At 52.8% G+C, this 23,441-nt stretch overlaps 1 protein-coding gene across 1 annotated transcript; it reads left to right on the top strand.

Moving 5' to 3' along the window:
• Positions 1-2,222: 2,222 nt before the first annotated feature.
• Positions 2,223-23,391, top strand: TNS4 (tensin 4). The gene is made up of 13 exons (XM_060646136.3): positions 2,223-2,330; positions 6,037-6,568; positions 13,085-13,508; positions 14,562-14,986; positions 17,311-17,397; positions 17,732-17,857; positions 19,038-19,130; positions 19,237-19,314; positions 20,125-20,193; positions 20,912-21,080; positions 21,764-21,832; positions 22,090-22,116; positions 22,625-23,391. The coding sequence occupies exons 2-13, from the start codon at positions 6,130-6,132 to the stop codon at positions 22,764-22,766; spliced, it is 2,148 nt and encodes a 715-aa protein (XP_060502119.2). The 5' UTR covers positions 2,223-2,330; positions 6,037-6,129; the 3' UTR covers positions 22,767-23,391.
• The last annotated feature ends 50 nt before the right edge of the window (positions 23,392-23,441 follow it).

Raw genomic sequence — 23,441 nt, 5'->3', positions numbered from 1 at the left:
CAGTTGATTGAGCATCCTGCTTCAGTTCAGGTCACGATCTCAGGGTTCAGAAGTTCAAGCCCCACATCGGCTGGCTGCTGTCAGTGCAGAGCCCGCTTCAGATCTTCTGTCCCCCTCTCTCTCTGATCCTCCCCTGCTTGCGCTCTCTCAAAAATAAATAAAACATTAAAAGCGAAACAAAACAAAAAACAAGCTATAGAAGAAAAATCACACAACATATCCACAGATGCAGGAAGAAATGCTGCCCCAGGCTCTGAGGAGACTGATCGTGTCAGGGGGAAGGAAGGGTCAGGAGAGGAGCAGAGAGAGGTTGGGGGAGAAGCAGGGTGGCATGGGGATGAGTAGGCAGGGTCTGGAAGGTCGCTGAGACTGGAATCAGTGTTCGAGGACGGGCCTAAGGTGCAGAAAGTGACCAAATGTAAACCAAAAACAGCCACACCTTCCAAGAAAGACTATAACCTGAGGCACAGGGTCATAAGGCTGGGGGGCCTCCCAGCCCTGAAAGAATTGCCATAAAGGCCGTCCTCTGTGCCAGTCCCCAGGGAGGCAGCCAGGACTAATGCCAGAACCACCACAATCCTGGCCCAACGTGATCACCTCCCTGTGACGTGCCCCTTCCACAGCAGATACTCAGCATCTGTCCCTCTGCACTCCCCCACCCCTACCCCATTCTCCCACCCCCCTCCACCCCCAATGCCCTTCCTGAGCTACTGCAGTGGGTAAGGCCACTGCATGTAGTGCACCCAGCTTATAGCTTACAGCTTGCAACCGCCTCATTTTCTTCATTCAAAGACACAACTGTTCCCCAAGCCATGTGCCAGCCGGGCTGCACGAATCTCCAGAGACGCCTTTTAACGTGACCGTCAGGAGGGAGCACCTTTTTATAACTTGGCACAGTTTTGCTCCCTGGCCTCCCATGACGCTGGTTTATCATGCCTCCACCAAGCCACAGGGCATCAAATACTTTGAGGCAGGAAGCCTTTTCACTGAGCATAATGGGGGCACTAAGTGTCCCACCCACCCACCCAGCCATCCCTGAGATTAGCCACTGCTGGGATCACCACGAGTCCCTGAGCTAGTGACTTTGCCAGCTCCCTCTCGGCAGACCGACCTGCCCAGACCTGGCTCGGCTCTGCCACCAGCGCCCTCCCCCCACTGTGACTGGATGCCCCCTTGCAACTCTCTGGGACCCCTGGCACAGAACAAGGAGGGGGTTGGGGCCAGGGAGAGGGGATGTTTAGACTTGAGGTCTTTCTGCCATCACCCCTGCATGGAACATCCACCCCGGGGGCACAGACCAGACCATGCAGAAGGGTAGCCCCTGAGTGAATGAATGAAGAGGAGCAAGGTTATGTACGAGCCCTTCTCAAAGTCCTCCAGACACTCAGAGCGCCTCCCCTTGGTTCAGAAGCCCCATCCCCAGGCTAAGAAGGAAAAAAAAAGAAAATAGAAGATCTATGCCCAGGGGCGCCTGGGTGGCTCAGTCGGTTGGGCGTCCGACTTCGGCTCAGGTCATGATCTCACGGTCCGTGAGTTCGAGCCCCGCGTCGGGCTCTGTGCTGTCAGTTCGGAGCCTGGAGCCTGCTTCGGATTCTGTGTCTCCCTCTCTCTCTGCCCTTCCCCTGCTCACGCTCTGTCTCTCTCTTTACCAAAAAATGAATAAACGTTAAAAAAAAAAATCTATGCCCAGCCTTAATTCCAGTGCACCCCTACCCTGGGCTTGCCACAGTGTGACCCAGCCCAGAGAGTACAGGGGAAGGGTCCTTGCTCACCGATGTCCTCCTTTCCCAAAGGCAAGGACTTCACTTTCTGCTGGTTCTGCCAGCCCACAGTCCCTTTCCTGGCTGCCACATGGTAGGAGGAATGCCCACAGTGCACCTTAGTCCTACAAGGACCTTGTCCCTAACAGGTAGAGCTTGTCCTAATAAGCAGGGCTCCACTGACCACATGGTACATAGACCCCTCTCTCCCATAACAAGGGGCATGGGGCAGGGGGCGGGGGAGCAGGCAAGCAAGAAGCTTGGGAAACATACACGCGCGCACACACACACACACACACAGCCCCAGCAAACGCCAGGCCGGGTCACCACCCATTGTTTCCCTTCCCTGGTGCCCGTGCCAGCCCCACCTGAGCTCATCCAGACACAGGAGGGGTGGGGCCTGTGGGCTATCAGCCACGTGTAGGGCCTGGAGGGGAAGAGGGAGGGAGGGTGGGAGGGCCAGGTGCTGCTCTTCAGGCAGGTCTGAAGGTGAACTGCACCTCCCCCTTGAGCAGTCTTGGTCCCAGGAGTCAGGAGTGAACACAGCCGCCTGCCCGCCCTGGACACCAGGTATGTGCCTTTATTCTTTAAGGACAAGAGAGGGAGACTCAGCACCTTCACCAACCTCATTTAACCCTTTGTCCTCAGCTTCTCCACGTGTCCTGGGACTCCAAGTGAAGGTGGAGAGAAAGGGGAGGAGGCCGTAGATGACAGAGAGATGGTCTCAGGACCACAGACCTCAGAGTTCAGCGCTTTAAGAGAAGGAAATCTGTACCCTTCGGTGTACAGATGAGAGAACCAAGGTCCAGGGCTGGGGTGGAAAGAGGCTTGCCCAAGGTCACAGAGACTTGGGAAGGGAATGGACAGAGAACCCAGGCCTCCTGCCTCCCAGCCCACAACACGAAGCCTGTCCCTGAGCCCCCATGCTGGGCCATTCAGAGGCTGCCAGGAATGGGGAGGGGGGGTGGGGGTGGGCCATGGCCATCCAAGGGTCTGCTTTAGTGAGTCTGGGATGGGAAAATCAGAAGCCACTCTTCAAGGATGGGGGTGGGGTGGGGATGGGCTGTAGAGGCAAAATGCTTTGGAGAGGAGGCTCAGGCTTCACCTTCTGTCGCCCTCCCCCTTTGCTGACCTGGGCTCATAATAGGAGGGAGAGAGTAAGTCAATGAAATGGAAACAGGGATTTGCCAAGGTATCAGGATCCCCCTGCCTCCGGAGCCCTTGGAAACAAAGAAAGTTATTTGAGTCCAAATCAGAAAGGGGAATATATGGGAAGGACCTATGAATAGGGCAGAGCTGGCTGGAGCCCTATACACCCCCAACACATACAGAGGCAGGTGTGTGCGTGCACACACACACACACACACACACACACACACACACACAGAGTCTGGAGCCCCAGCAACCCTCACCTTTACCTTACAGCAGAAAAGAAAGAGCTAGAGAGTGGGCTGGTGAGGGTGTCCAAGAATAAAGGAGTGAGACCCAGCCCCTGCCCTGGAAGTGTTCAAGGTGAGAAGAGAGTTTGAACAAGACCCTGAGGGGCTACCTGCCTTTCACTCAATCCCAGGCCTGTCCCACTGGGTTCCAGAATCCCAGAAGGAGCAGATGTGAAAAGGGTCTTAAATCTATGAGGCAGTAACACAAGGTTAAGAGTTTGGGACTGTGGAGCCAAGACCATCCAGGCTCAAAACTACTGGGTTCAAACCCCATTTCCACCAGTGGATTCTGCAGGCTCTATGACCTGAGTCAAATCCCTGAACCTCTCCAGCCCCATGGTAATAGTACCCTCCTCATGGAGCCACGGAGAAAATGAAATGAGTACATTTTAAGCTCCATTATTATTATATCCCCATCATACAGATGGGACAACTGAGGCTCATAGGGGAAAGGGTAGCAGTTTTCCAATCAGTAAGCAGGCATCCCGAGTGATAACCCCAGCCCACAATGTGCTCTGCAAAGTCAGTAACCCCAGGCTCCTCTGTGGGGCCCAGCCAAAAACCCCTCAGGGTGCACTGAGATCCTGCCCCAGTAAACTCAGGCCACTTGGAGCATGTGAGGAAAGAGTCACAGCTCCGCGTCCTCGGTTGCTCCTAGGAAGGAGCCCAGAGGACTATTCCCTTCCACTGCCATTTATAGACATCCTTCCCAAGCTTGGGATGCACCGCCCCCTCCAGGCCCCAGCCAAGGAGAAGTCTGGCAACAGAGCCTACAGGAGCCATGGGGGACAAGGGACACTGGCTTTTCTCATTAATTTGCTGTGTGACCTTGGGCAAATCGTACACCCTCTCTGGACCTCGGATATCCCTCTGCATTTGAACTCCATGCGGTAAAGGGAGTTAAGAATCCCAAGTCCCGCAGCCTGGGTTTGAATCTCAGCTCTACTTTTCTGGATGTGTGACCTATGTAGATTCCTTAACCTCTCTGAGTCTCAGTTTCTTCACCTGTAAAATGGACTAGTTAATAGAGATACAACAATTCCTAGTGATGTGGGGATTCGAATAGTTACCACGTGTAAAACACATAGGTGAGAGCTTGGCACATGGCGAGTGCTCAGTAAACGGGAGCTATGATTACTATTATGAAAGTGTTATACTCTACATAAGCCCTTCTTTCCAAGAATTTAGAATTGCCCAGCTGCTTTCACTCACCGATTTCCACACCTCTCTCTGGGAGGATACAGGGCAGGAATTCTTATTCTCAGCTCACAGACGAGGAAACTGAGGGTCAGAGTTATACCTTACAGAGCTGTTTGAGCTGGGACTTGAATCTGAATCTTCAGACTCCACAGTTTGCATTTGCCCTAGACTGGTCTCTATTCCTTCTCTAGCCCTGGGGTCTGATGTGATGGAGGCGTTTTGGAAAAAGGGAGAAGTAGAGTCAGGGGGTGTTGTGGGGCACACAGTGAGGCTCAGGGCTAGCAGTGGTCATACAACCAGCAAGTCCCCTCTCCTTACAGTTTTCTTGGCAGCCCCAGTCCCAGAACCTGTCACCACCTACCCAGCCCAACCTATAAGAAACTACTAACATGTGGCATTAAGGCTAGACAACAAGGAGAACTTTCCACACTAAGGGAAACAGGGAAGTCGGAACATCTCTTTCCCAAATGAGCCCACAGGGAATGATTATCAACTGATGATGTCACTGCCAAGCTCAGAACTATTCTGTGGCTCCTCATTGCCCTCAGGGTGCAGCAGGCACTACAGAGCCCAGCCTACATCTGCAGGGTCTGGCCAGCCTGCCTCCCCCCACCTCATCTTTCCCCCCATCCAACTAGGTGCTCTCTGTTTCTCAGATGCTCAGTAATACCTAGTGATGTCCCCTGCCCACTAGGGCCCTGAACATACCTGTCTCTTCACCCTACCTGCCTTGCTCAGCTAGCTCCTGCTTTTCCTTGTTGTCTCCCTTTACATGTCCCTTCCTCCAGGAAGTCCTCCCTGACCTCCACACCAGTGCCTACAGAGTCTCCTTGCTTTGCCTCTTCCCTGGTAACCCTGTTTAGAATTGCTCACCTGCTTGCTTGTCTGTTTCACCAATTGGCCCACATGCAGTAGCAGCTAAATACAGGGTTTCTGACATCAGGCAGGCTGAGGTCCTGTCCTGCTCTGATACTTGTTGGCCGTATGACCCTTGGGCGGGTAACTGACCTCTCTGTCTCTCCAGTCACACATCATAAAATAGTATCTACCTCATATGGTTGTTAGGAGGAGTTTAAATGGCTTTCTGTGTAATATGTGTGCATAGTAATTACTCAATAAATATTAGCTAGTATTTATTTAATAAATAAGGCTGTGACAGAGTAGATATTCAATAACCTCTCAATAAGAGATTTTAAGAATCACTTACATAATGCTTTTTATGTGTCATGCACTGTTCTAAGTATGCTACAAATCTTAACTCATTTTACAGATCAGGAAAACTGAGGTACAGAGAAGTTAATTAACTTGTCCAACATTGTACAGCTACTAAGTAGTAGAGCCAGGATGCAAACCCAGACAGTCTGGCTCCAGTATCCTTGCTTCTTATTTTATTATTATTTTTTAAATACTTATTAAGTAATCTCAACACCCAACATGCCACCCAAACTCACAACCCTGAGATCAAGAGTCACATGTTCTTCCGACTGAGCCAGCCAGGCGCCACTCCACCCCCACCCCCACCCCTGCCAGTATCCATGCTTTTAATGAATGAATAAATAAGCCTTTGCTTTGTGGGGAGGGGTGGCAGGGGCTTCATCTACCAAAGTTACTCAGTTCCCAACCTTGGTATCTTTCAGGTCCTGGGAGCTTCCGGTTGGCAAGCGACATCTCTGGGGTGTAACTGAGGCTGATTTGAAACCAGAGGTAAACCGACAGTCACTGGCCCCACCATGTCGCAAGTGATGTCCAGCCCCCTGCTGGCAGGAGGCCATGCAGTCAGCCTGACTCCCTGTGAAGAACCCAGGAGGGCCCTGCACCCAGCACCCAGCCCCAGCCTGTCACCCCAGTGTCCTTACTACACCACAGAAGGCTGGGGAGCCCAGGCCCTGATGGCCCCTACACCCAACAAGGGGCCCCCCAGCAGGCTCCAGCAAGGCCCACAGACTGGGGCCAAAGCCAGCTGCCTCCTACAGTCCCCTGGTGAGCAGGCCTCAGGGGCCCTGGAGGACCTTGACTCCTACATTGACTTCTCACTGGAGAGCCTCAACCAGATGATTCTGGAACTGGACCCCACCTTCCAGCTTCTCCCCCCAGGAGCTGGTACGCCCTGGGCCGAACCCACCCAGAGCATTACCACAAAGAAAAAGAAAGATGAGCCTGAAGCCTTGGGTAAGGACGTGGGGCACAGTGCCAGGAGGGGGGACCAGACCTCATGAGGAAGAAGGACTTTTTCCAACAAATCAGAGGAGCAGGAGACTATGTCCTATTGGGAGGTGCTGTGCAGCCCTAAACAAGTTACTTAACCTCTGTTTTCTCTCCTGTATAAAGGAGATAAATACAAGTTTCCCTCACTATCCAATTCTATTTTATTACTGATTTTGGAAAGGTGATGGATACCTGTTTTATGCAATTTTTCAGACTTTAAATAAGCTACTATATATAAGAATTTCATACAATGCCATGCAGTAAATAAGAGCTTGATAAATGTGGAATCCCTGAACCTCACTGTTCTATGGTATATCCCTTGAGGTCCTAACCCCGGTCCCCTGAAACTCTTGTAGGATTGCTCTCTGGGCCCCTGTTGCTGTTTAGGGGAGTATCTGTCTGGGGAGTCCCAAGCTGGAAGTAGAGTCACAGAGGTCAGTCTACTTAGGGCAGAACCCTGCTGTGTCTCAGGGGTGGTGTGCTGGTAAACGCCTAACACCTAGCTCCACGATGGGATGGGAGAGAGCCCTGATTTGAAACATCTGCCACCAGGGGCGCCTGGGTGGCGCAGTTGGTTAAGCGTCCGACTTCAGCCAGGTCACGATCTCGTGGTCCGTGAGTTCAAGCCCCGCGTCAGGCTCTGGGCTGATGGCTCGGAGCCTGGAGCCTGTTTCCGATTCTGTGTCTCCCTCTCTCTCTGCCCCTCCCCCGTTCATGCTCTGTCTCTCTCTGTCCCAAAAATAAATAAAAAACGTTGAAAAAAAAAAATTTTAAAAGAAAAAAAAAAAAAAGAAACATCTGCCACCAGGGCTGATTTCAAACTACCAACATGATGTCACTGAATGTAGCACTGGAAAGACATGCCTGTACAAGGCCGTTATTGTATTTATAGTATTTCTACTATACAATACAATAGATATTAATAACCTCAAGAATATAGATGATAGTGGAGTGCCTGGTTGGCTCAGTCAGAAAAGCATGTGACTCGTGATTTCAGGGTCGTGAATCTGAGCCCCACGTTGGGCGTAGAGATTACTTAAATAAACAAAACTTTTCAAAAATAGAGTATAGATTATAGTAAAATAATTGGAATGTGGTGAGTTGTATTTATTACTTTTGTTTTTACCATAAGTTATTTCGTTGTAAGTTTGCATGATTAAAAAAATGTTTAATGTTTATTTATATTTTGAAAAAGAGAGAGACAGTGCAAGCGGGGGAGGGGCAGACAGAGAGGGAGACACAGAATCCAAATTAGGCTCCAGGCTCTGAGGTGTCAGCACAGAGCACGACGCGGGGTTCCAAACCATGAGATCATGACCTGAGCCGAAGTCGGATGCCCAACCGACTGAGCCACCCAGGCGCCCCTATATAATTTGATTTTTAATCATGTCTAAGTTTAGAAATCAGCTGGACAAAATCTGAAAAATTTAACAATCAGCTCTCATGGACTGGTACAACTAACTTCAATATACCACCACATCTAAGGAATTCTAGAAATCCCTACATCTGGTGTCGGTTTCCCCAACAAAGAGTTTCAAGTATACTCTGAGGATAAGGATCAAGAAGCAGCAGCCCCATTAGATAGGCCAGAAGACTGAGATCTCCAGGGCGTTAAACATGGATTAAGGGGTACAATTAGGATTAGAGATAGGGTCCATAAGAATTTATACTTATTGAACACTTATTATGTCCAAGCACTGTGCTGAGCCCCTTACAGGAGAACATTTAATCCTCCCGATCTATTCCCATGAAATATTTTCTGCCCATTTTACAGATGAAAAAACTGAGGCTGATGGACTTCAGTAAGGAGCCAGTCCAGCCTAATCACTGGAGGTGGACAAACCTTAAAGAAGCTATTGACTTCACTTCTTTGTCTCCTACTCCTAGTCTGTAAAACAGAGACGAGTTCTTACCTCAAAGGGGGTTGCAGGGATTAAAAGAAATAACACTTGTTGAGGGTTTATCACAAGTCCTGGCACACTGTTAGTCATTATGAATGACAGCTGGGTTTTTTCTTAATTTTTTTTAACATTTATTCATTTTTGAATAATGAATAAGAGTGAGAGAGACAGAGCATGAGCGGGGGAGGGGCAGAGAGAGAGGGAGACACAGAATCAGAAGCAGGATCCAGGCTCCAAGCTGTCAGCACAGGGCCCGACGCGGGGCTCGAACTCACAGACTGCGAGATCATTATCTGAGCCGAAGTTGGATGCTCAACTGACTGAGCCACCCAGGCACCCCACAGCTGTTTTAATTAAACACAGGGGTTGCATTTAGGACCAGTCCGAGGATAGGTTCAGGGTCTGGGGCAGAGGTGAGCCCAGCACCCAGGTCCTCTGGCGCCTGAGTTTCCAGCCTCCAGCCTGCCTCCTCCCCCTCCCATTGAGCATTGCCGACCAGGGCTGTTATAAGAACCACCTCTATGCCCCCAAGATCTTCCTGCTTCTGGAGGCCACTCACAGGCATGTCTCTGCAGGGAAGGTCGCTTGGGTCTAATTACCATTGGCAGGAGCAAGCCCAGGGCTGTAATGTTAATGCCCCAAGGCAGGGGTTCCACACACTCAAGGCCAGCTGGGGCAAGACAGTCTCTGTGGAGCATCCACATGTATGGGGTGGGGACGCTGACAACCAGGCCCTTTCTCCAGGGGCCAAAGGTCAGTAGTCTGGAAGCTCAGATGCTCTGGGTAGCAGAGGGATTTGGGGAATGAGTGGGCAGCCAACAGTGGTCAGAGGGTCCTGATGAAGTCCCCCAGCTCTGCCCTAGCCTCTTGTGATGGAACAAGAAAACCCTCTCTCTAACCTCCACCTGAATGGCGGTGATGCCTGGGAGCTCACTACCTCCTGAGAGAGCCAGCATAGTCAGCTCCCAGTTAGACTGTGATCACTAATAGCACATCACTGTGATGGGTGGCACCTGTCTCATGCATCTCCACCTGCCAAAACCCTCGCCTCAGACCACCACTCCTGGTGACAGCAATTGCCAGCCCATGGCAGCATAGCTAATTCTGGGCACAGTGGTGAGTTCTCATTGGGCCAAAGGTATCCAAATGTGTGGGATGCCCCACCTTTGCCTCTCATCCCTCCTTCTCTTGGGGTGTCAAAGGGAATTGTGGTGCTAGCAGATGTTTACTGTTTCTCTTCGTCCTCACTTGGCAAAATTAGACATTAAGCGTCGGCGATCCTATGTTTCTCCCTTCCCTAAATGTACATAGATTTTGTAGTGCATGATCTCAGCATCGACCCTGTGAAGGAAATAGTGGCAGGCTCATTTCACAAATGAGAAAATGAGGCTCAGGGAGAAGAAGAAGTAATGACCCATGGCCACACAGCCAGTGAGTCATAGGCCAGGCCTCAAAGCCCAGGCTTCTGGCCTCCAGAGTCTGTGTTCTTGCCTTTCTCTCTTTGGTGCTAGTTTCCTGCCCTCCAGAGCTTTGAAGAACAAATCTGTTTGGAGGCAGCCTGAGGGCTCCTCTTCTGGGGTTCCACCTCCCCTCTGTACTCACACACCTCCCCCAGCTCCCCTGCCCCTGCCCCTTCCTTCAGACTTACCCTGGGCGGGGGGGGGGGGGGGGGGGGGGGGGGGTGGGGCATCCCACCAGGAGGATGGCTTCTCCAAGCAAACACCATATCCATCTCCAACACCCCTCCCCATCTTTGGAACAGGAGCCCACATTTCATTTTCCAGCAATTTCTGCCAGGCAAGGCTGTTTGCCAATCCCAAGTGAAGGGTGTTTAATAACTATCTCTCTGCCCCCCACCCACGTGCCCCCTTCCACCAGCCCAGCTTGGTGCTGGCGCCTGCATCCACCCAGCACTGCTCAGACTTGCCCCACGGGCCTGTAAACAGCGGCTGCACCCTGGGGAGGGTGTGGGGGCCTCCACTCCCCCAGCCACATGCACCTCAGGGCAGCAGGGAGAGGTGACTCACAGCTCCAGGACTCCTTCCGTCCTCCCTTCCCAACCCTACTCTGTAGTCCCCAAGAAAGGCCTTTGGTTGGTGTTTGGATGACCCAGTGAGTAGGAAGCTCAGAGCTTCACCGGGCCAAGAGACCCTCTGCAAAGCAGCCAAGGACTTCTCACAAGGACCAGGCCTTGGGAAAGTGTCCTGAGGAGCCCCTCCTCCTGGAAGGGGCCCCCGAAACTGAGCACAGGAGCAGGAGTCGGATTCCTCCGCTCCCTGGCTGTGTGGCATTGGATAACTCACTCAACCTTTCTGAGCCTTGATTTCTCATCTGTTATATGGAATAACATTTTTTACTTCAACGGAGTTGTTGTGAGGATTAAATGAGCCAATACAGGTAATGTGTTTGCAACAGCGCTGGCACACAGCACTCAATAAATACCAGCCTTCATTAAAAAATTATGCAATAAATGCCAGCTCCATTGCCACATTTCTCTGAGCCTCAGTTTCCTCCTCTGTAAAAGCAATGGCTGCTGGAATTGGGCATAAGGGCCGAGAGGATTACGGCTATAAGCACTATAAAGTCCTATAAAAATAGAAGTTGTGCTTGCCAACCTTCCGGAGGAATCCACCCCTTTCCAAGACCTCTACTTTTTCAGAACCCACAATACATTGTGCCAAATCGTCTTCTCTTGCCCTCAGCAGTAGGACTCCCACTTTAGCTGGACAGTGTCAGCCATCTGACCAATACTGGCCTCAAAAAGCAGGCACTCAGGAGAAGTTCCCTGAAGCCCACCATGCACCAAGCTCCAGGCATCGTTCATCAATGTATTTTATCCTTACCAAAATCTCGGGAGGTTGGTTTTAGATCCCCACTTTGCAGATGAGGAAACTGAGGCTCACAGTGGTTAGGAACGTTACCTGATGCCTCTTGGCGGGAAAGTGGCAAAGCCAGGATTCACACCCAGGTTTGTCTGACTACAAAGCCAGGCCTGTTCCTCTACCCCTTGGAACAGCATGCTCAGGTCAGCCTCCCAGCCCCCCTCATCTGATGTAATCCTCCACCTCCACCCCAGCCCAAAGCAGGATCAGACAGAGGCAGTAACCGCCAGCAGGCTCAAGGTCCTACCCGGGAGCGGGCTGGGGCAGGCAGGGATTCCACAGTCATGGTGGGCAGGAGTTGGTGCATGTGCCAAAGCCCAAGGGGGTGGGAGGCCGGCAGACAGGAGCTGAAGGTGCAGTTTCCCGCTGACTTTGCCCCAGTTTCCATCCTGGGAAGCCAGAGGCAGGACTCAACAGGCCTCCAGGAGGGAGCAGCTAGGTAGCCCCCCCCCCCCCCCCCCCCCCCGCCCCACACACACACACACAGCTTCTACCACCTTTGCTGGAACAGCACCAAGGACAGTTCCCTCCCCCCAGGTCAGGACCAGGGGTGTCCATACTCACCCTGGAGAAAACCACCCAGTGCCCCACTCCAGGGAGGAGCAATTTCTCAGAACAAGAGTCCTGGATGCCCCCATTGAGAAAAGGAAAGAGCACTGGAGTGAGCCACCACCCTGGGGCATGTTTAATAGCCAACAACTGGGCACCAGCTAGAAGCATGACCTGGGAGGTCCACAGCTTGATAATGTAGCAAACCCTACCTTCTGGGAGCTCCTGCTCTAAAACAGACTTCTCAAAACTCTAAAGTACACTCAGATTCCAGGGAGTCTTGCTAAAATGCAGACTCTGATTCAGCAGGCTTGCGGTGGAAACAGATTATACGCATCTTACCAGCTCCCAGGTAAAGTGGTGGTGCTGGGCTGGGCTGGGGGCCACAGTGGTGTGGCTTGGTGCACATTGGAACCAGCTGGGGGACTAAACAAACAACCTGAGGTGTGGGTCTATACCAAATATTCTGATCTATTTGGCACAAGGTGTAGCCTTGGGTATTAGGACTTTTAAAAGCTCATCAGATGAGTCTAATGTGCCACCAAGCTTGAGACCCCCTGCCTTCATTGTAGACACAGATGTAGAAACACCCTTCAAACACCCTGACCAATGGAGGCATCAGAAAATGTGACTGGCACACTCCAAAAAGCAGTCATTTCAACCTGAGGAGGGGGACATTCACTCAGGAAAAGATTCCCTAGTTTAAAAGATTTATGTGCCAAGAACAGTGCTATGTCTCCTACATTCATCTTGTCTCATCCTTACTGTAACACAAAGAGGCTGGGTATAGTCACCCCATTTTACAGGTGTGGAAGCCAAGGTTCTAGTTGCTGAAGTCCTTTGGCCAAGTTCTGTGATAGTAAGTGGCAGAGTCAGATCTGAAACCCAGGTCTGTCAGATTCCAAGACCTGTGTTCATTCCACTGCATCTCCACATGAAAGGAAGATATCACAAAGAGGGTGACTTTGGAACAGTGCCTAGAAGGTGGAGCTGGATGCTAATCCTAATCCAGCAAACTCCTCCTCCCTGAGCCTGTTTCTACATCGGTCTAAAAGAGGAGAGACCAGATGGGCTTGAGGACTCTTCCAGCATTCCTGTTCTGTGACTACAGGCTCCCAGGTTTCACCGATGCTCTGCTCTCTCCCCAGACATAAAGTACATCGAGGTGACCTCCACCAGATCAAGGTGCCATGATGGCCCCCAGCGCTGCTCCAGCCCATCTGTCACTCCACCCTTCGGCTCCCCGCGCAGTGGTGGTCTCCTCCTTTCCAGAGACATCCCTCGAGAAACTCGAAGCAGCAGCGAGAGCCTCATCTTCTCTGGGAGCCAGGGCAGGGGGCACCAGCGCCCCCCTCCCCACTCTGGGGCTCCCTCCTCTCATCCCCCACCCTCTCCCAGCATCTCCATCCCCTGCATCGGGAACAAGACGTCAGGCTCCCATGGCTTGGGCTCCCCACTGGTGGCTTCTCCAGGCTTGGAGAAGGGGCTGGGGGGCCTGGCCCCACAGCGGGGCAGCAGGGTCTCTGTATTGTCAGCCAGCCCAGCATCCGACATCAGCTATGTGTTTGGAAGGTAGGTCACTCCCATCATAGCTTCTGATATTGCCTCCACAACACACACACACACACACACAGATCCTAAAATAGATGGGCACTCTGCTCTATCTGAGCAAAATCAGGATGTGTACCAAAAACATGAGCGAATATTCTCTTTTACACCATCACAGCCATTTGGACCTCAAGCTTTCCTCAAGCACTTAGAATATAACTCAATATACAAAGATTTTTATTCATGCCTACCACTTGGGAAAAGAACTGATGAGGCTTACCTGCATCCTTTCCAGCATTCATACAACCCATCTCAAGGAAGAGAGCTCTTTTTTCAACCTCAAAACACAAGTGCATAAATAAAATTTGGGGGCTTAGGGAAAACCATTTAGGAAAGGAAAGCCTCCCTCCTCTTTATTGCTAGCAAGACCTAGGAGGAGGGAGGCCGACCTGCCTGAGCATTATTCCTAATTGCCGCAGCCCCATGTGCAGGCCTCACAGTGGAGCTGCACACACACACACCCTTCCCAGGAGGACCAAACTGCAGGACCTCTGTCCCCCACACCGACTCCAAAGCTGCTGTGCCAAGGCAGTCGTTGGCAAGGAGGCTGGGATTCCACAGCCATGGCCGTTGGCATGGGCTTCTGAGCTCAGAGAGAAGTCTGGCTGGATGCAGAGCTGGCCTCCTCCTCTTCCACCAGCTGGGGAGCTCCCTCCGCATCCACCGTAGACACGGTCCAGCCTGTGTCCAGCCTGCGTGCAAAGCTCTTGGGAATATTGGGGTGCTTGTGTGATAGCTGTCAGAACTTTCTGGCTGGGAAGGCAGAGGGAATCCGGTCCAGCCCAAGCCCACATGACCTGCAGGGAATCAGCTCTTTGGCTACTTTAAGTGACCAAAGACTTGGCAGTACAGAGATATTTCTGTACCCTTCAGCATCCCTTGGGGATCAGGTGGGCATGCACTTTGTCCTGGGCTATGGGGAATGGAGTATACAACACTCTGTTTAACCAGAACTCTAGGCCCCGAGTGTCCACTCTGACATCCTAACACCCTGCCTGTCTGGTGCCCTCCCTGCAGCAGCCAGTCCCTCCTCCACTCCAGCATCTCCAGCCATCAGTCATCTTCTAGGTCCTTGGAAAGCCCAGCCAGCTCTTCCTCCAGTCTCCACAGCCTTGGCCAAGTGTCCCTGTGCACGAGAGCCAGTGACTTCCAGGTCCCCAGCAACCCCACTGCAAGCATGGGCCAGCCCAGAGCAACCCAGTCCCCACCACTGGCCAAGGAGCATGCCAGCAGCTGCCCGCCCTCCATCACCAACTCCATGGTGGACATACCCATCGTGCTGATCAACGGCTGCCCAGAACCAGGGTCTCCTCCATCCCAGCCAACCCCAGGACACCAGGACTTTGTCCGACCTGGGGCCACTTCTTCCGGCCACTCCTGTCCGGCCACCAGGAGCCACAGCCAGACCCTGCCAGATGCTCCTCTTACCACATCCTCGGAGGGTATGTTGTAAATCAGTACTTAAACCGTTGTGAAGTTTGGCTTGGGGGAATAGATAAAACATCAGTGGGTTTCCGCAATAGCAAGTCAACACGCTGAATACCTACTGTGTGCCAAGCACTTTGCCAAGTAGTAGGGACAGAGAGATGGCCACAGTCTAGAAAGAGATACAAAAGCCAAGGAATCCGTGTAGAGTAGGATAAACACAGAAGTAAAGAGATGTCCTAAGTCTTGGGGGGCCACAGAGGGAGGAGTGATCCTTTTAGTCTGAAAAACTGGGAAAGCTCCTCGGAGGACGTGACATCTGAGCTGAATCTGGAAAGTGGTGGAGTCTGTAGCCAGAGCAGGAGAGGAGGGGCATTCCCAGCAGAGGGAACAGCGAGTCCACAATCATGAAGGTGTAGAGGCACATGCATGTTTAGGAAATGACTGCAGTGTTGGGTGTAGGGTCAAGTCATTGAGTAATCTGGGGCCAGATTGGGAAAGGCCTTGAACCCCAGGCTAGAGTGGATTTTACCCGTTAGGCCACGGGGGCCTTAGCAGAGCGTCTCAATCGAGAGAGTGATGGGGTCGGAGGTGCACGTTTTTTTGTTTTTTGGTTTTTTTTTTAATTTTTTTTTTTAACCTTTATTTATTTTTTGAGACAGAGAGAGACAGAGCATGAACGGGGGAGGGTCAGAGAGAGGGAGACAGAATCGGAAACAGGCTCCAGGCTCCGAGCCGTCAGCACAGAGCCCGACGCGGGGCTCGAACTCACGGACCGTGAGATCACGACCTGAGCCGAAGTCGGCCGCTTAACCGACTGAGCCACCCAGGTGCCCCCGGAGGTGCACGTTTGATAGATCACTCTGGCAGAGGAACTGTAGGGAGAACTGTTTTGTTTTGTTTTTCATCACGAAGTGGTCAGACAAGCTATAATGGGGGCCTGAACCAGGGCAGGGCAGGGCAGTGGAGGAGAGAGGACGGAGCCAAGAGACCCTCGGGATATGAAAACAGCAGGCTTGATGACTAACCCACAAGAGGGAGAGGGAGGAGAGTCAGTCCTACCTCTGACGTTCATGGATGACGAGCACACAGAGGGCTGACCGAGACAACGCATTCCAATTCAGACAGCTAAAAACCACAAAACAGCAAACACCCTCCTTCCCGTAGTCTGTGACTACAGGCATCCAAAAAGAACAAAACCAGCCAGAACCCAAAGCATGAAACACACAGGCACAGCCTTAGTACCCACGGGGTACATCTCTCCAGAGTAAAGCTCTTGCACAGCCCCCGGGGACACTGTCCCTGCTCTGGCCTCATTCAGTCACCTCCTTCCTGAGGCTTCTCAGCCCTCACTCAGCCACAAGCATCAGGGTGACTCCTGGGGGGTGTGATGTTCACTCTGGCCCACGCTGCCATTCAGGGAGCCATGTCAATGTAAGCAAGAGAAAATGGTATGACGGGCGTGCTTTGAATCTGCTCTGATCGTTTTCCCAGGGCAAATCGTTTGCAGATTTTAGTACATTTTTTTTATAATGAGTTACTCTCAACCGGCCATAACACACCTTTTTAAGATGCCAAAATTGAGAACCACAGCTCTCTGTCTTAGGGGACCCGGGAAAATGGCCATTCTGTCATTTCAAAAAGCACATTTACTTAGCCTGGTAATATTCCCATCCTGGTTTGGTGATGCCCCAGGATATCACTAATTATACCCTGGAACCTTATCAAATTCTGCAAACCATTCTCAAAACAAAATCCATGCTAATCGCCTAGGCTATTGGAGTATTAAAGACCCTCAGAGGCTGGTTAGTACATTCGGTCCTCTCTGGGCTTCAGGAGCAAAACAATTGTCCCAAATCAGAGTCAGGAATCCTGTCTCCTGACTTCTTCTGCACAGGCTCATCGGCCCAGATCTGCTGCTTTCTTTTCCTCAACTTTTCTTTCAATTTCTTTTCCAACCCCCCCCCCCCAAGACACTTGTAGGATTCTTAAGGAGGAAGAGAGGATAAAATCAAACAGATGATGCATCTCAGAATCTCTTATTTATCCCTTCTTTCGGTCCACACCAGACAACACTAGATTTGAGAAACTGTTTCTCATTAAACTGAGATTTTTATCTGTTTGTGATTCATTACCAAGGATACAAGGGGAGACTCCTAAGTCCTACATGTGCCAAGCCCTGGAATTCTTCTGTTGGATTTTGCCTCTTGCAGGACGTTGGAGATACAATGGGGTTGGGGTAGGGTGGGGCGGGTTGAACGGGACCACTGCACAGAGGAGGGGGGAGGGTCTCTCAGCTCCCCTCTGTCCAGCCTACAGGGTCCACCCTCTCTGTCTCCAGGTCCCCCCAGGGACATGCAGCCCACGATGAAGTTTGTGATGGACACATCTAAATACTGGTTTAAGCCAAGCATCACCCGGGAACAAGGTAAAAGGAAGCACTGTGTTTCAACGGATGAGTGACCCAAGAGTCTGGGTTCCCCACCTTGTATCAGGCATATGGGGCCCTGGGTCATGTTAGGGGAGGGAAAGACAAATGGTAGGTCCAGGGAAGGGGGTTATCCTGTGAACCTCTTGTCTCGAGGAAATAGAGACTGCAGCAGGAAGGGTAGAGATTAGATAACAGAAAGGACTTCCTGGGAACAAAAAGTGATTCTGTAATGTCTGCTCTATGAAGACCTAAGGGGGCTGGGGGACAGAGGGTGTCCAGAAGAGAGGGAGGAGGGTGCGGTTAACTGTCTCTGACCCAAGGATTGTTCCAGCAATCGAGCTGCTGAGGAAGGAGGAGCCAGGGGCTTTCGTCGTGAGGGACAGTTCTTCCTACCGAGGTTCCTTCGGCCTTGCCTTGAAGGTGCATGAGGCTCCCGCACCTGCCCAGAACCGATCAGGTACGCACCGGTCTCTGTCCTCACTCAAGACCTCGCAGATGCAATGGAGTGTGGTAGGCTTTAGTCCCAGCTCTGCTGCTGCCTTGCAGCAGGCCCGTAATGACAGCTGGGAGGACGGTCCACCTCAGGGCTCTCCCAGCTGCCTTCCTGCAGGGGGACTCTAGAAGGAGCTCCTTCCACGGCAAGCCTAAGCTGCTTCTGCCTCCCAGAGTCCCCAGATTCCCCACTCTGCTCTCCTGGGGGGCCGAGAGGAAGTTCCCAGCCCCTCTCCAGGATCCTCTCCTCTGGGCGCCCACCTCTGTCCAGACCAGATTTATTGTGAAGGAACCTAAGGTAGTCATAACGTGTGTGCCCTAGCTTATGATATGTGTGTGACAGTTTATCACATGTGATAGCTTATCACACGCTTTCCCGTGGCCTCACACACAACACACACAGCTGTGGGGCATCCACCCTACACCAGGATACCTCGCTGGGAAGACAGATAAAGACTGATCATATCATTATAGTACAAGGTACCTAAGTACCAGCCCCTCACCAAACCCCAGAATTGCAGCTCTCACGTGACGAACAGATGAGGTAAATGGGGCTCCGAGAATTAGCCGATGACCCCCCAGAGCAAGGATGAAAACCCCAAATGCATGCTCTCTACACCACGCCTCTCTGTCTAAATAAGAAAGTGATCTCTGGGTGGCGTTGGTTGTCAACGAGCCTTGCCAGCGAGCACAGAGAGGAGGAAGCCAGGGGCTGGTGAGAACAAGCAGACGGACATTGTTCACCCTCCAGGGCCAGCCTGGCGTCAGCAGGGACCATCTGGTGGAGAATAATAGCCCCTGGGAAGGAGTGGGTAGGGGGAGAGAGAAATCAGGCTGATGCGTTAAAATCTGATTTGAGTAGTCATTGAGAACCAACCCCCATAGCTCTTGAAACCAAAAGAAGGATCTCCTGAGAGAATTACTGGACACAGAAGCCTTTGAGCAAAGGCGTTGACACCTCCTTTGTGGGAGGCCTTGAAGACAGGGTTCTTACCAGCAGTCCCACCCAGAGCCAGGGGGATGGACAAGTTCACCTCTGGACGGACCAGGAGGAGGCAGGTCAGGGAATGATATGGTCAGCATTCGGCCAACACTGGACTCTGGAACTCCCATCCACACGCACTCTTTCTTCTTTCTTTGTCCAGGTGAGGACAACAGTGACCTCATCCGCCACTTCCTCATTGAGTCTTCTGCCAAAGGGGTGCATCTCAAAGGAGCAGATGAGGAGCCTTACTTTGGTGAGCGTCTCCAGCCTGCAGGCCCCGGGGGTGGGCCCTGCCCTTCTGGGCCGGGAGGCTGGTCGGGGACAGGTCTTCTCACACAGAGCTGCCCGTCTCCTTGCAGGGAGCCTCTCTGCCTTTGTGTGCCAGCATTCCATCATGGCCCTGGCCCTGCCCTGCAAACTCACCATCCCGCAGAAAGGTGGGTGTGGGCCCCAGAGAGGCAGCATCGGGGCACTGGGCCTGTGTGTTCCTACTACAAAGGCTCCTAGTGGTCACATCTCACCTTATTTATGGATTAGTGTCACAGTTAAAAGTGCTTTGTCTAGCATCCATCCGGCATCGCCACTTCCTGGCTTGAGGAGGTTGACCTCTCTGAGCCTCTGTTTCCTCCTCTACAAAATGGGGACAGCCGTCATCATACCACAACTGTGTCGAATAGGTGTTATCCTCATTTCACAGATAAGAAAAAGGGGACTCAAGGGGCTGAGTAATTCACCCCAAGGTATACAGATCATACCTCAAACCGAGACCAGGAAGTCCCATCCGGAGCCTACAGCCCAGTAGGCTGGTGAGCCGGACTAGACAATCTCAGGGTGTGCAGGAGGAGCAGCAGGGCGGTTCTGGGAGAGGAGTCGGGGCAGGCGAAGCTCCCAGTGTGGTGATGTGGAGGGCCTCCCTACTTTCTGAAAAGAAAGGCCTGGGTTTAGGAAGGGCCTGAAAGAAGGGAGGAGGTCAGAGGCTCCTGAGGGTCAGGTGATCACAGCAGATCCAGGGGCTGGAGGAGCAAGGAGGAAAAGGAGGGATCAAAAGACTTGCAAGCTAGGCATCTGGGGAGCCCCAAGTGGCCCCGTTTGTCTGATTACAGTAATCACTCCAGGTTTCTCAGCGGCTTGCTTCCTGAAGGTGGGGGCGGAGGTGGGAGAGGTTCAAAGGGATTAATGTTCCTAAGAGAAGGGTCCGTTCACTCCGCCCCCGCCCCCTCCGGGGCCTGTTCTTTGCTTTGGCTCAGAATTGGGAAGTGGAGAAGCCTCAGACCCTTCTACAGGCAGCCGGGCCTCCTGCCTAAAGAAATCCGCAGGTGAGTGGCATGGAGGAGGCTCCAGTCTTGGCTATGACCCCGCGGGCACCTCCCAGCCCCACACTCACTCACATGGGCATGCAGGCCCGCACACGTTCCCATCACAGCTTTATTTCTTCATCCTTACAAAGGTGCCCCGGTTCTCCCCATCCCTGTAAACCCGGAGGTGAAAGGCCGCAGGCCTGGGGGGTGCGGGCAGTGGGCAGAAGACAGGGAGGTGGGTGAGGCTTACACCCCACCCTGCACACATATGGGCACATGTGGACATGCCGAGGTCTCTCTGGTCCTGAGGGACCTGCCCTGGAGGTGGTCTGTGGGCATGGGATCCTCTGTAGAGTGTCAGGTCCAAGTCTTGGGGGGTTTCCAAGGGGGAAAGGTCGTTCGTCTTCTCGTCCAGAGGCCAGGCACAGATCAGCCCTTGTCTGAGTGACAGCTCCTGCAACGGGCCCTTCCCCATCCTTGTCTTCTCCACCTTCTCTTGACAATGAACCAGGGCCCCAGGGTGGGTGGAGGTGGAGGCAGTGCCACCCATGCTTCTGGACAGAAGGAAGGTTTGTCTGGACATCCCTAACATAGGGCAACAGCCCCTCCTTTACTCCACCCTAAGGGCCAGAGGCCAGAGCAATGCAAAGCCACAGATGATCCCGAAGTCCTCTGGGACTGGGCCTCTGCATGGAGGATCCTGGCAGGGCCCAAGCACAGCATTTACCTTCCACAGGCTGCCATGCCCTGTACTTGACCTCCGTGAGTGTAGAGACCCTGAGCGGAGCCCTGGCCGTGCGGAAGGCCATCTCAACCACCTTTGAAAGGGACATCCTCCCCACACCCACCGTGGTCCACTTCAAAGTCACCGAGCAAGGCATCACCCTGACGGATGTCCAGAGGAAGTAAGGGACTTCCCTTGCCCTGGGGCTGCTGGACTGGGCAGGGGGAAGTGGAAGGGATGGCTGACACGGCCATGGATCAGTGATGAAAGTAAGATTCAGGATCGTGGACCCAACGTGGTCAGTGACTTGCTGAGTGACTCCAGGCAAGTTCCCTGCCTTCTCTGAGCCTCACACCAATGACCTCTTACCAAAGTCCCCCTTCCCTGTGACCAACAGAGATGGAATTAACCAGGATTCACTGGGCACTGGTTAAATCTGCATCCATTGACGGCACATCTGCAAAAGGCCAGACTCTGGCTGCCCACTGGGACACACTGGATGAGATCACTCCTTCCCCAGGCTTAGGGCTTCACAGTCTAGCAGGAGCCCGGTCCTGGGCTGGAGGAACAAGAGATGAGCAAGATGCCATTACGATCCTCAAGCAGTTACATGACACAGTGGGCGTGGGGTGGGGAGAGGGTAAAAAACCCCAGTATGTAGGACACAAGGCAAATTCACTCCATGACTGGAAAGAAGTGCCAACGTGTGCCCCAGGGCCCAGCAGGGCAGGCTGTAAGGGTCTAGCTGGGAGGTTTCTTAGAGAGCAGGGCATGTGACCTCTGGGAGAGCTGGAGATGATGGAGGTAGGACATGGCCCTGGGATAGGCTCTCATCAGCTCTCCTTCTCTCCCTGCCTCTTCCAGGGTGTTTTTCCGGCGCCATTACCCCCTCACCACCATACGCTTCTGTGGCATGGACCCCGAGCAACGGAAGTGAGTTCAAGGCTGGGCTGAACTCAGGAAAGCCATCCAGGGCCTAGCTGCCCACTGGGGTTTCTTGCTGACTCTGGGACTGGGATCACAGACAGAGCCTGTGAGCCTCGAGGGGCCAGGAGCAACGGGATGAGGGCAGGGTGGGACCCCGTGGGGTGTGGACGCAGCTGGCCGTGCTCCCCCCGCTGCTCAGCCAGAGTCCTGCGGAATGCAGAGAGGTCTCAGTACTCATAACTGTCCATCTTCCTTTCCCACAGGTGGCAAAAATACTGCAAGCCCTCCTGGTAAGGCCTTCCTGTGCACTGTCAGTCACCATAAAAGGTCTCCCTGGAGCAGGGCCTGGGACCCAACAGGAGAAGGGAGTTACAGAAGGAGGGAGCCCCTGTCCTGATCTTAAGAGAGCCCATGGTTTTGATGGGGTGGCACCAGCCCCGGTCCTCAGAGAGCCTCCAGTCTGAAGGAGGAGTCATGAACCTGGGAGCCCCCAGTCTAATGTAGGAGGCACAGGGTCTAACCTCAGGGAGCTTTAATCTATAGGGATGCCCCAATCTGATGGTCAAAACACATCCTTGCCCTCAGGAACCTCCCACTAAGATGAGGAATACACAGGTCCTGTCTTCAGAGCCTCCCCCCATTCAAAATGAGGGAAACTTAGATCTTGAGGAGGAGGAGGCATATCCTATCCTCAGCGAGCTGGGGAAGGGGCAGCGGGGGAGCACTGTATTTGCTGAGATCACCTCTCCTAACCTCTCTGGGCCCCACCACCTCACTCAGCCTGTGCTCTCCCACCAGGATCTTTGGATTTGTGGCCAAGAGCCAGACAGAGTCCCAGGAGAATGTATGCCACCTGTTCGCAGAGTATGACACGGTCCAGTCGGCCTCCCAGGTCCTCAGCCTTGTGGGTACTCTGCTGCAGGACACAGAGAGGATGTAGGGGGAGGGAGCTCCCTCTGCACCTTCCCAGACATCCCATCATACACTGATGAGCCAATCTATTGGACTGGAGGAGAGAGAGATACCACACCTTGGTGAAACCCTTGAAACCCTGTGACCTTCATCAGTGACCTTCAGCCAGACCCCACTGTGTCTCAGTTTCCTCAACCAAATAAGGAGGCCATAGACAGGACCAGCTGTTCTCAGACTTTGGTGGGCATCTTAACAAGTTCCCTGTGATCCTGAAGCACACCCACACCTGAGGGCCACATGGAAACAACCTCTGAGGACCCCGGACTCCATCAACGTGGATACTACCAACACAGCAGCTTGAGTTAGAGACATGTGACCCTCTGTGGTGGCAAACAGCAGGTGCTGGGTCAGGACCCATGCGCCCCTAGCTCAAGGCTGACCTGGGAAAGATGGTCTGCAAGAATTGATCAAAGGAGGAATGGACTGACTCTATTTCTCTCTATATCCGTTTCTTCCACCCCCACCCCCCTGCCACTTCTGCAATTGCTTCTTGGGCAGCTGTTCCCAGGACAAAGCAGGATCTGCCTGCCCTGGATTCTTTAGACCAATGAGGCCATGATTGTCAGGGCAGCTTAGCAAGGGGAAACTTGGCCCTATGGTCAGAGACCACCCAGCTCTCCTCACATTCCCGATGTCTAATCCC

The sequence above is a fragment of the Panthera onca genome, chromosome E1, assembly GCF_046562875.1.
Source record: "Panthera onca isolate mPanOnc1 chromosome E1, mPanOnc1 haplotype 2, whole genome shotgun sequence".
NCBI classification, from domain to species: Eukaryota; Metazoa; Chordata; class Mammalia; order Carnivora; family Felidae; genus Panthera; species Panthera onca.
This window is presented reverse-complemented; position numbering and strand designations above follow the sequence as displayed.